Below are 12069 nucleotides of genomic sequence, written 5' to 3' on the forward strand. Positions count from 1 at the left end.
TTGATTGTCCATGTGTAAGGTACTACACTAAGCTCTTTACACTCTGTATACCTACCATTTAATTCTCCCAGTAACCACATGAGGTAAAAATACTTCTTATCATAACCATTTTGAAGTGAGTTCATTTGTAATATTGAGAAAAGTGTGTGTGTGTGTGTGTTTATATTTAAAAAGTATCTTCCGCTTAGCTTAGCTTAGTGCCTTGGTGATTGTAGTAGCCATTTAGTAAATATTTTTTTATTTTAAAATATTCAGTGAATCCTTCATGACTCAAAGTGAGCTTCCATGTAGAAATGGCTTTATTTTATAATTAGAAGTAGGTAATGTTGAAATGCATTTCTAATTAAAAGACTTTTGTGAGATAGCCTAGTATTTCAAGAATTAAAGGGTGCTTTTGTTCTCAGTTACTTACTTCAAAACTAAATTGAATGTCATAGGATGTTTGTTTGCTTCAGTCTAGCATAAGTCTAAACTCTTTGATTAAGATTTTTGCACTATGTGGCTATAACTCTGATTACAAGAAATAAATTAGTTTTTTCCCTAATACACCTAAATATTTGAATTCACTGTATTTTAATTTGCAGGAAGTCATTGTAATTTCAAACATAAGATTAGCTAATTTTTTTTCTTATTTTTCCCCAGGTTAATAGTAATGAACTTACAAATGGGGTAATAAATGCTGCCTTCATGCTTTTGTTCAAAGATGCCATTAGACTGTTTGCAGCATACAATGAAGGAATTATTAACCTATTGGGTAAATATTGCTATAGTTAAATGGCATTTTATTTATTGTGTCATATGCATAAATAAATAAATTTAAATATCAACTCATGTTGCTTAAAGCTGCCTAGAAATTTGAGATATATTCATTTATTGTAACAGTTTATTTGGAGAAAAGAATTTTATACCTGTTAACACATGCTAAGTGATACCGTATTTTGCTGCATGTAATGCGCTATGTATAATGCGCACCCACAGTTTTGGCCCAAACTTTTTGGGCAAAAAAATGTTTCATTTTACTTTTTTAATTCAAATTTTATTTGTTTACATTTAGGTACTTGTTTTTTGTATGACAAAAGGAACTTTAGCATTTATTTTTTAACATATTGTACAAGAAATTTTATGTAACAAATAATTTCAAAGCACAAGAACAGATACAAGATACAAGAAATTTTATGTACCGGTAACAAATTTTTTGATATTTACACATCATAGAAGGCCAAGAACTCTTCGTCGTTACAAGTTCGTCATAAGCTCAACTATCATATTCCAGGGTATTATTTTGCATATGGATAACATTATTGATTTCTAGAGTTACACTTTTAACTCATAAGCATAAATAAAAGAATTAAAAACATTTATAGAGATACGGAATTAGTACTGCCCATGTATAATGCGCATCCTTATTTTTCCCTCACAAATTTGGGCAAAAAAGTGCACATTATACACAGCAAAATACAGTAAATACTTTTACAACTGGAACATTTAGCTAGATGAACTTTATTTTTTAGATATATCTGTTTTCTTCTATCAGTTTTATAATTTTTGAAAACATAAAAGTGCCTTAAAAATTAAGTTGGAATTTTTCTGTCCCATAAAAATCATTTTTTCACAATTTACTTCATAATGAACTTTAACTGTAAAATTGATATTTTTTCTAAATTTAATTTAAAAATTGCTAATTATTTTAAATGCCTTAAACATTTATTTTTAAGGATGAGGCGTTTTGAGGCATTTTAGGGATATGTGGTGCTTTATTGTATATTAGTTATACAGTTGACCCTTGAATAACAGTTTTGAGCTGCGTGGGTCCACTTATATGCGTATATTTTTTCGATATGGTAAATGTATTTTCCTTAATAGTTTCTTTTCTCTAGCTTTATTGTAAAAATACACTATATAATATATATAACATTACAAAATATGTGTTAATTGTCTATGTTATCGATAAGGCTTCTGGTCAACAATAGACTTAGTAGTTAAGCTTTCAGGGAGTCCAAAGTTACATGCAGATTTTTCACTGTGCAGCGGGGTCGGTGCCCTTATTCCCTCACGATGTTCAAGGGTCAACTGTACATGAAATGCAGTTAATTTTGCCTAGGAATGCCTATTTTTTTCAGTGGGATTTGGATGGAATGGACAAATAATAGTCTGCAAAGAATGCCATAGTACAACTGTCAGATATCAAATGTGTTTACTCCAATGTACTTGTTCTCCCACCAGTCCTTTTTATTTCTTTTAGAATTTATTTTAATTTGTTTTTCATTGGCTTACGAACTTACTCAGGGATGCTTTAATCCATGAAAATAGGGAAATTTGGTTTATTTTTTTCCACAATTGAAAAATGAAGTGTTTTTTTCCTACAAAACTTTGGAAGGCGCAGTCTTCTAGCCTGTGCTTACTATAAATTAAGCTCTTTACTGCTGTTTATATATTAAGTTTAAATGAGTTTTCTAAGTGGCATTTGGACATGGTTAAGTAGCCATCTTTGTTACTATGTCATTAGTAAGATTATTTGGAAATAGAAGTTAGTGCTGTTTTAAATGGAATAAAAGGTGATATTATTGACATACAAATACATATTTAGGTAATTGTGAGGGAAAAAATATTGTAGAAGAAACTGGTAAAATGAATAAAGTCAAGTTATTTTTCTATCTTTTGTACAATAGCATCTCTTAATTTGCTTTAAATATCTAAGTTAATTTAGCGCTGATATTATCTTATATAGGGTGAGTGTATTTTCTGAGACCCTATATGATCTCTTTGGAGCTATTACTTTTTGCCTTTTTTGAATGTTATATTTTGGTCTGAGTAAAAGTATTTTTACATCTACTTTTGGCAGAAAAATATTTTGATATGAAAAAGAACCAGTGCAAAGAAGGTCTTGACATCTATAAGAAGTTCCTGACCAGGATGACAAGAATCTCAGAGTTTCTCAAAGTTGCAGAGGTAAGCTATCTTTAAGTGACTGTGTCTCTTAACCTGCTTTTTTGTCTTTAAAGTGTGGTTTTGAAAGAAATCGGTCATTATTCAATAAAAGAAACATCTTTAATGCATGTATTCAATTATATGGATAAGCTGTATTGAATTCTGTGTTATATATATGTATATGATATAGTATTGAATAAAATATATCCTGTATATTTAATTCAGTATTGAATATTGATAGGTAATCTATTTTAAAATTATTTCTCTATAAAATTAGGTAGGTGGAACACAGTGGTGGCAGTAATTTTTAGGTTTGGAATTAGCCATGTATTTTATAAGATTTATTCTGTTAAATGTGGTAGAGACTATTCAATGTTAGTGCAAGTCTCTCTCCTCTAGTGAGACTTGCAACTGGAGCCACATCGTTCGGAATGTTTTGTTCCTCTACAGAAGCGAATTCAGTGTATTTATTATTCATCATTGATTATGGAAACCATGAATATAGATTACAGGATAATCTAATTTTGCAAATCTGTTTAAGAAATAGTTTTCTGAAATAGCCACAGAAGGCAGTTGTAATGCTTACAGGTATCTTGCTTGCACAGAGGCAGTTCTTAAAGTGTTTTTGTTTAACCTTTCTCTACCCTTTACCCATCACCACCATCTTGCTAGGATAATTAATATTGGAAGATGACTAAGCTATAATTGATCAATTATATTAAAGTAGCTAATCTGGAACTAGTAAGTTGTTGATTCTAGCTAGCTCTATTACCATAGTGATATTTTAGCCTATAACACATGACTAAAACAGGATGATGAGACCTTTGAAGAAAATATCTTTGTGTTGTTCATCATCTGTTTTATAAAGTCTTCTGCAGTTTATCTTGAATGTAAAATATCTCTTAAGGAGAAATCAATGTTTTTTCCTATTTCTTTAGGGTCAGTCACATATTAAAACCAAAAGAAAATAGGGTTTATGCTGTGATTCCAATACTTTAAGTTTTCATTTGTTTGACTTTTCCCTTTGGTCTCTTAGGATCATGGCATTTGATGGTTATAGTCACTGACTTAAGTTTTAAATCCTATTTACCGCCAGATCTGCTGGCCTTACTTAGCCTGAGATGGGCTAGACCAGGGGTCTGCAAACTGCAGCTCGCGAGCCACATGTGGCTCTTTGGGTACGTTCCATCTCAAAAATGTGCCGACCCTGGAAACCAATCCTGTCCCTCACAACAATTTAAAAATTATTTGAGAGCCATAAATATATTTTTACATAATCACTATTATGTGAATAATATCCTTTAAAAATTTTATAAATGAAACTATGATAGTTTTATTTTCAATTTTACTTCAGAGCCACATGTACGTACTTAAAGAGCCGCATGTGGCTCGCGAGCCGCAGTTTGCTGACCCCTAGTGGTTCTTCTGTTTCAAAAGTTTGCCGCCACTGGGATAGACCATCTGTTCCATATGATCTGAGAAATAGGAAGACTCTCCTGCCCTAAAATATTCTTTCATGAAGCTGCGTTGGGATTGCAAGTTCATTATGAGATCTTAGTTCTTGGAGTAAAGGCATGAGTAACCTTTTCAAATGTGTTTCAAGGGGACAAATGTATCAGCTAGTGATTATCTATGAAGATCTCAGTTTGAATTATTTTATCAGATTTTCTACTGATACCATTCTGGGACTGGCCCTTGAGAGGTTGAGAAAAGGGAAATGATTAGAAAATGAAACAGCCACAGGGAGGGAAAACAGTTTTTTAATTTGTGTATAAGAATAAGTAGGAATGGTTTTTATCTTTTTCTGCTGGAAATTGTTTAGTTCCTGAACATCATGAAAGTATGTGGGATTGCTTTGTGGAGACAGTTATATTCTGGTTAGGTATCACTTGGCATTTGTATAAAACCTGGCCTAATTGAGTGAACATAGATTTTAAAAATTGGTATCTATGGTGATTGATTGCCTGGGAAAGCATTCTTTATGGAGAAAGACAAAGTGTCTTTTTATGCCCCCAGGGAACTTGTTTGTTCGTGATCAGCCTTCCTCGTTCTTGCCATACATAGTGTTTTTATCACAGCAACTAGAAGCGATGGCTCTTTCAAACTGTGAAAAGTTATAGGTACTTTGAGATACCTATAGGTACTTTGAGATATAGGTATTTGGAGATAGTAACTGAATAGTCTTGTTGAGTTTCCAACTCCAGTTCCTCTCCTGTTAGAACTTTTAGAGCCATCTAATAAGATTTAAGCCTTGGAAATACTGAATATTTTTGGAGATTAAATATTCTTCTGACTTCTTCTTACAGCAAGTTGGGATTGACAGAGGTGATATACCAGACCTTTCACAGGTAAGTGTATTATTATAATATCAATTCACTGTCTGCTATGTATTACTAGGTGTGAAGGACACATGATGAATAATAGGCAGCCCCTGCAGTCAAGGAGATCAGTGTAATTTTTCTTGACAGATTTTTAACATTTTGATGTATTGCTGATGATTGTTCCAACATTATGACGTACTCACTTATTGGTAGAGCTGGCCACTGCTGTACCATTCCTTTAGTTTACTGCTTTAATCTCTTTCTCATCATCATCGCCTCAAAAAAAAAAAAAAGAACTGAACTGAGAGAACAGTATTTTAAAAACAAAATTTGCACTGTACTGTTGGTAGAGAATTATTTTATACAGGATTCATTTTTGTTTTAAACCTTCCTCATTGGCTATTTGACTCAGGTAGGAATATTAAATAGGGATAAACCTCAAAACGTGATATTGGAATAAGAGAGCAGTTTTTGTCTGTCTGTCTGAGTCCTGGCTGTGCCACTAACTGGCCCAGTGATTTGGGGAAGTTGCACTCTGCTTCAGTTCTGTCATCTCTAAAATGGATAAATTACAGTATTTACCTCATAAGGTAGTTGGGATGATTAAACAAGTTAATACCTAAAAGACACAGCATTAAGCACTCAATGGTAGATATTATTATTGTATATTGGTTTTATCATCATCTTCAAAAATATTTCTAGGAAAAAAACTTTAAACCTAGTTTTTTTTCTGGCTTTTTCTGTTTGTTTGTTTACTGAGTATTAAGAATGAGAATACCTGGCATAAGCTATCCTTATAACACTTGTATTACCTCTATCCTTAATAGTTTACTTCTCTTGTACCTAATTTTAAATTGTTCTGGGACATCTTTTTAAATAATGGCTTGTACTGTATTTCTCTGTACGCATTTGTTCTGATTCATCCCTTTGATCTTCAGGCTCAGAGTATTCAATAGATCTAGTTATGGGTTATATGTAAATGTACACACTCTGCATGTGAGATGCATTGATCTCATTAAGATGAGTACATTATCGTGGGTTGAATGTGAGAAGAGTCTTTGCTAGAACAGTATGTGGTATAAGTGATTTGGCAGGGTCAGATTCCCCATTACTCCATTTGTCCTGTCACCTTCACCTAGCTTTTGTTTCAGAAACATCAGCTTCAGGCCAGGTTGCCCTGTGGCTATACTTTATTCATGGTAGTGAAACTGGTAGGGTTGGCCAGCCTCCGACCCTTCCTCCTTCTTTGTTGATGATCTCTGAGTGATTGAAAAGTGAACTAAAACAAAGCTGTTTATACTTCAGGGAAGAGGTGGTTATGCACAACAGTAGAAATTTGAGATTATTATTTGTTTGTTATAAATTGTTCTTTTTAAAATATGAAGCATCACATTTCCTTTACTCTTCCAAATGTGGTTTTGACTTTTACAGAATAGCCAGATATATTTAATAAAAGGGATATTTAAAAATAGTTTGTTATTACTTATTTTAACTTGGTGGTTTAATATTTGTAAGCCTCAACTTAAACCCCTCAGAAAAATGTAAATGACCACAATTTTAATTTAGGATTCTGTAGCATAGTAGTTGATATGTAGGCTTTGAGGCTAAACATACCTTAGACCCTATGTTGGCTCCTGCTGCTTATCAGATATGTGATCTTGGACAACTAACTTAATTTTCACTGAGGTTGTTTATTTGTAAATAGGATATACTAGTAGTGTCTTTCTCATAGTCAGTGATTAAATACAAGGTAGCTAGCACAGTTCCTGCTGTGTTATAAAAACTTTTAAAATGTTAACTGTTATCAACATTCACATGACCTCTGACAATAACTCTTGGGACAGTGCTTTGCCTGCTGATTTAGCAAGCATTTTGTTGGGGTTGTATGAGCTGTACATGTGTTCTCAGTTCAACATAGAAGTCAATGTTACAATCTAACAGTTTTAATTTTCTACTGATCTGCCTTGAGCTGTGTGTGTGGTGTGTGTGTGTGTGTGTGTGTGTGTGTGTGTGTGATACAGGATGAAGGAAAGTGTTCAAGTCATAATTGTTAGAGAAATTAGCTAGTAATGACTCTTCCAACTATTTTTAGATCTCTGTAATCCAGAAACTTTGTATCTCACATCCTAAAGAATATTTGGGGTAATTTTAAATACCACTGATGAATTTGTCTCACTTAAAAGTAGTGTTCCTTCTCAAATCACTGAAAAGGTGACCTTTTGAAAATAATTAAGTCTTCATATTAAGTTGAGATTTGACAGATACCCTGAGAGTTTAAAAGCTAGTCTTTCTTGTTTCAAAAAAATTGAGGTATCCATTTCAGTGAGGTTTGATAACTATATACATTTGTGTAATCAACACACTATTTAAGATGTAAGTCAATTTCCTTCACCCTAACTCTTGTGTCCCCTTCCAATCACTCCCTAGTTCTCTCCATACAAATCACTGTTTTGATTTCTAATAGCATAATTTTATCAGATCTTGAAATTAATATAAATGGAATCATGCACGTATTTATTCTTGTATCTGGCTTCTTTTGCTCATCACAGTGTTTTGAGATCTGTCCATGTTGTTGAATGAACCACTAATTCATTCTTCTTCGTTGCTGCATAGTATTCCATTGTGTGGATTCACCACAGTTTTGTTTATCCATTTTCCAAATGATCGACTTTTGGATTATTTGCAGTTATTTACTATTATAAATAAAGCTACTTGAAAGATTGTTTGTTGAACAAATCTTTTCCTGTGGAGACACACTTTTATGTCTCTTGGGTTAATGATTAGGAATGGAATTTGGGTAATAACAGTAGGTGTATATTTAACTTTATAAAAAACATCCAGATCCTTTTTCAAGTTGGATGTACCCCCACCAGCACTGTATGAGACTCGCAGTTGTTCCATAGCTTCACTAACATCTGATATTGCTAGTCTATTTAACTTTAGCCATTCTGGTTGGCAAGAAGTTGTATCTCACTGTGATTTTAATTTTTCATTTTCTTGATGTTAGTCTTCAGTTTCATTTATCAATAGCTATTCAAAAATAATGTTTGGACACTTTTCATTACTCAGGAGGTTCTTATTAAGTACCAGGAATATGCTCAACAGTATGTTGAGCATTCTATTTAAAATTCAAATAAGTTAAATATTAAAAAAAAAATTGAACACTTATAGGATCCTTTTATTGTATCATGTTTATTTAGTCAAGGTTTTCATTTTTTTGATTATGTTATACCCCTTACTAGCTCATGTGTATGTAATAAAAATAACAGTGTCATTCTTAGGTAGCTAAAACTCCACTGTAAATTAGTTCATGAGGAATATACCTATTTATTTGTGTTGCTCTCCTTTGTCAGATGATACTTGCTTTATTTTGACCAATGACCTGATTATCATGAAAGTCTTAATATTCGTACAATTTCAGGCCCCTAGCAGTCTTCTTGATGCTTTGGAACAACATTTAGCTTCCTTGGAAGGAAAGAAAATCAAAGATTCTACAGCTGCAAGCAGGTACATCATTCTTCATAGGGCAAAGAGCAAAGTGATGATTCTGAGAGGGTAGATGAACCCAGCTCAAGTTCCAAGTTACTTCTCTTTATCTTGATTTAATCATTTATAAAATGGGTTTAATGACTGTATCCTCATAGAGTTTCTATCAAGGATTAAATGGATTAATTCATGTAAATCCTTGGAATAGTTCTTGGTCTTCAATAAATGTTAGCATCTATTAAGGTGATGACAGCTACTTGGTTTAGAATTGTGTTCACAGTATGACTATTTCTCTTAAAGATAATAATGCATTCATTTGTATGGTGTTTCATAAGATACCATTTTACAAATTTGATTAACCCTCATAATAGCCCTGTGAAATATGCAGTAGTAACTCTGGGCCTCAAACCTAGGATGTCTGACATCCAATTTCATCATCTTTCACTAATGCTAGTTCATGGGATTGATTATTGACATATTTTAATCAGTCTCTTAGGCTTTGACCATATTTCCAGGACTGGGACCAATTAATCTAGCAAATTGAATGTAACAGACCATCTCACATTGACCTTGTAACATGATTTTTGAATTGGGTAGTGACATGAGTAGTTGTTTCATGTGTTCTTATGAAGATTTCCTTTTAACAGTATGAAGACAAAGTTTGTATGAAGTATCATGAGAACCTTCCTTCTTTTTAGACTTTTTTTGTTTAAAGATTTTATTGGGGAATTGAGGGAGGGGAACAGGCAAGTTGCTGTCCTTTTGTTCTTCAGTCTAGTTGTGGAGGACATCGCTTCACTGGCCCATATTGGTATTGTGTCATTGCGCTCTTCTCAGCTAAGGCAGTCAGTCGCCAGCCACTGGACATCAGCTCACGGCGGCTCACAGCAGCTCACAATGGCAGCCAGCCGTTCATGCTGGCTGCCGGCCACTCACGGTAGCTTTACAGCAGCCCACTGCAGCCTCATTGCAGCCTGTGCTTTCGCTGGCGACTCACAGCAGCCCAGCTCCAGGTAGAGCTGTTGTTCACCATCTTAGCTGTAGAGGGCAGTGTCACTGGCCCTTATGTGGAATCCAAACCGGGTTCCTGCTTCTCAGAGCTGGCGTCCCAAGCCAACTGCTAACCAACATGGCCATTCGGCTGGCCCTTTTTATTTGATTGTTGTTTCAGAACTTGCTTTATTTTTAGCAACAAAATTGAAGTAATTTCTAAAGGAAAATATTGTTACTGAGTTGTAATAGTTTTTAATTCCAAATAATGCTCTTTGAATTTTCTAGTAATTTTTAGACATACAAACCAAAATTATAAGGCCCAGTTATTTGAGAAAGTAATGAAAAATGTAGCTTAGTAGTTCAGATATACCGATTTACCTCATGTTTTTTATCATAAATTTGTTGGGTCTCTTGCATTTCTGTCAGTACTATATTGCCTTCTGATTTGTATGTTTATATTGGTTCATTTATAAAATTGATTTTACATAAAATTTAAATAGTTTTGTTACTTGTGTGCTTAGAGTAGAAATTAATGCTATTGGGTGTGTGATAAAAGGAAAATGAATAAAGATCACTGAGGAGTAGTTTTTCAGGTTATAATTCTTTACCACGTGTGTTTATTTTGCTAGAATTAACATTTGGGAATTTAATGTTGAGGCTTATGATAGGGATAAAGTTTTGATATAAGGGAAAGGAGGCGGCTTACTGTGAATCTGCCAGTGAGAGATGTTGCATCGTGCATGTATAATATGTTTGGAAAAGAAATTATAACTCAGGAAAAGGGTAGCAGATAGAAAGGGGGTGCCAGATGGACCAGTGACTGGAATGAAATTGACCTTTTGAAGGAACCTGTGGTCCCCTGAGAACGACACCCTTGGGAATTATTAAAAGGGAAGCATACCTAGGCACATTATTTGTTACTGGGACTCATGTTTTAGTGTTCCTGTGGTAGTACTGCCAAAGCCCAGGCTTCAAGTTAGCAGAGAAGCATTTCCTATAAGAAACACAATACTTTTTACCCACCAGGGCTTTCCTGGGCGCATGTGAGCTCTTTCCTAATTTCATAGGTTCCCTCCCTTAGGGTTTAGAAGAGGCAATGTCTCACCTTTATTGTGAACACTTTCTAAAATCTTAACCCTAATGTAAGGCAGTGAATGTGTGTGTAAATGCTAATAATCCTCTAGGTCACTGGGTAGAATATTTCCTATGAAGTACTGGTTTTGACTAGTGCCCATCCATGCCAAGGTTGCCAGACGATTTCATAACCAGGTTGTAATGTGAAATGTTTGGCAAAAAGCCAAATTACCTTTGTCCAATTGTTCTAGGGCGACAACACTTTCCAATGCAGTCTCTTCCCTGGCAAGTACTGGCCTGTCTCTTACCAAAGTGGATGAAAGGGAAAAGCAGGCAGCATTAGAGGAAGAACAGGCTCGTTTAAAAGCTTTAAAGGTAGGTGTGTGCATTCTCTTTATTTGGAAAAACAAGTACAGGTGTTCATAAAGTAATTAGGACCTCTATAGAAACTATATTTAATGTATAGTTATTCACATGGGGTGAAACTTAGTACATAGTCTTAAGTTTTCATCCCAACATTGAATGACTAGTAAACAGTCAGTGAATACCTTTCTGCTGTCAAAACAAAATTAGGAAATGCTTTTTTCAGAGGCCATACAAACAAACCTGGTTTCTGGATTCCTTACGGTAGTTACCTTTCTCAACAGGAACAGCGCCTAAAAGAGCTTGCAAAGAAACCTCATACCTCTTTAACAACTGCAGCCTCTCCTGTGTCCACCTCAGCAGGGGGTATAATGACTGCACCAGCCATTGACATATTTTCTACCCCTAGTTCTTCTAACAGGTAGGTAGAGACCTTAAAGATTCCCTCGGAATACTTAGGCTTAAAGACTCCTCAGAGAAATTTTGCAGAGCGTTTCAGGTTTAGTTTGATTTATCAGTTTTAATCATAAATTCAAGCAAAGGAGGTGGTGATAAATGGTGGTAGAGGTATAATAACCTAATATAAAGTGATAAGAGTTTGTATTTTGCATATTTAGGAAATGGAAGATGGCTAAATTACAAATTTATACTAATTGGAATGTAGTGGGTTATCTCTGGGCAAACATTTCATTGTATAAAAGTTAATTATAATTAAAAACATTTATGAAGTGTCTAACTGTTCAGGATCCCTTATAACTCTTGCATATATATGTAATGGATTTTATACATATTTCAAAATATCCTTTCATTGGATATTAAATGTCTTACATGTCTATTCCTGGTGTTAAACTCAGTAATCCAGAACACAGTAAAAGTTTAGTTGCCAGATTTCTGTGGTATTGAA

At 34.1% G+C, this 12069-nt stretch overlaps 1 protein-coding gene across 20 annotated transcripts in view; it reads left to right on the plus strand.

Moving 5' to 3' along the window:
• Window positions 1-12069, plus strand: part of PICALM (phosphatidylinositol binding clathrin assembly protein) — a 97754-nt gene that overhangs the window by 46905 nt on the left and 38780 nt on the right. For all 20 annotated transcript variants that reach the window (XM_019643478.1, XM_019643481.1, XM_019643479.1 and 17 more), the window contains exons 6-11: window positions 643-754; window positions 2843-2949; window positions 5235-5276; window positions 8671-8756; window positions 11054-11177; window positions 11450-11586. In XM_019643478.1, the coding sequence (XP_019499023.1) occupies window positions 643-754; window positions 2843-2949; window positions 5235-5276; window positions 8671-8756; window positions 11054-11177; window positions 11450-11586 (608 nt within the window). The remainder of the gene's footprint in view (window positions 1-642; window positions 755-2842; window positions 2950-5234; window positions 5277-8670; window positions 8757-11053; window positions 11178-11449; window positions 11587-12069) is intronic.

Source organism: Hipposideros armiger, unplaced genomic scaffold (assembly GCF_001890085.2).
Source record: "Hipposideros armiger isolate ML-2016 unplaced genomic scaffold, ASM189008v1 scaffold_79, whole genome shotgun sequence".
Taxonomy (NCBI): Eukaryota; Metazoa; Chordata; class Mammalia; order Chiroptera; family Hipposideridae; genus Hipposideros; species Hipposideros armiger.